Genomic DNA, 1,033 nt, shown 5'->3' with positions numbered 1-1,033 from the left:
TCTGCCCGGGGCCGCTGGGGAGGGAGTTGCTTTTCACCGTTTTCCTCCTTTCTTTTTCCTGAAGAAGGCTTTAAGGAACGGGGAGTGCTCAGAGCCTTCGGACAAGCCGGAGCAGCGCCTGGGGATGAAGAGGAAAAACAACAAAAAGAACAGAAATAGGAAGAAGAGCAACGCGGCGCCTTCCAGACAGGCCGCCTTGCCTGTAAGGGCTGGCGGCGCGCATGCTGCATGTGGTGCTGCCGTGTGGTGCTCAGAGCAGCGTTTTCATCGCCTTTAGAGCAACGTTCTGGGGTGGAGGAATGGCAGTGTTACAGATCTTCTCCATAAGTTACACTTTCACTTAACACAAAGGAAAAATTTGCTGGGTGGGAGTCATCTTTCTCACAGTTGGGGCAAAAAGCAGTTCAGGAAAAGGCATCTCTCTTATTACTGTTGTAGGTATTTACTGACCTGTCTTGCTTTTAAAGCAGTGGAAAGTGGGTGACAGCTGCAACGCTGTGTGGTCCGCGGATGGTAACGTGTACCTGGCAACTATTGCCTCCATCAACCAGAAGAGAGGCACGTGTGTGGTGACTTACATGGGATATGGAAATCAGGAGGAGCAGAACCTGTCTGATCTACTTCCTCCAGACAGCGATGAAACAGTAAATGGCATGGGGAGTTCTGGGGAGGTGAGGGATGCATTTTCGTTCCTCTGAAAAGGAAAGAGAAAGAGGGAGAAACAATTTTTTCAGTATTTCTGGTACCACTGCGGTGTTTGTAGTGGGAATCGATACCCAGTTTGATTGTGAACGGATACAAGCTGATGGAGGGGATGAAAGCATCCCCTTGCTTCCTGAGCTCGTCAGGGAAGAAAGGGAGGGGACAACAAGAAATTCACAAGTGAAAGATAACATAGCTAAAATGGTGAGCAGAACAGGTTATGAAGTTACAAGATCTCTCCCGAGTAGAACAGGGAGGGCTAGAGAGAGGGGAGGATGTGGATGGAGCTTTCCAAGCTTTCTCACACTAAAGTACTTGGGGTAAATTCCTG

At 49.2% G+C, this 1,033-nt stretch overlaps 1 protein-coding gene across 1 annotated transcript in view; it reads left to right on the top strand.

The window, feature by feature from the left end:
* Positions 1-64: 64 nt before the first annotated feature.
* Positions 65-1,033, top strand: part of LOC104280383 (survival of motor neuron protein-like) — a gene marked incomplete at its 5' end in the record, with an annotated part of 3,971 nt that continues 3,002 nt past the window's right edge. Inside the window, 2 exons of the mRNA XM_009878015.1 lie at positions 65-190; positions 471-671. Of these exons, the coding sequence (XP_009876317.1) occupies positions 65-190; positions 471-671 (327 nt within the window). The remainder of the gene's footprint in view (positions 191-470; positions 672-1,033) is intronic.

Source organism: Apaloderma vittatum, unplaced genomic scaffold, assembly GCF_000703405.1.
Source record: "Apaloderma vittatum isolate BGI_N311 unplaced genomic scaffold, ASM70340v1 scaffold8731, whole genome shotgun sequence".
Classification (NCBI taxonomy): domain Eukaryota; kingdom Metazoa; phylum Chordata; class Aves; order Trogoniformes; family Trogonidae; genus Apaloderma; species Apaloderma vittatum.
Note: the sequence above shows the minus strand (reverse complement) of the source record. Positions and strands in the feature narration are given on the sequence as shown.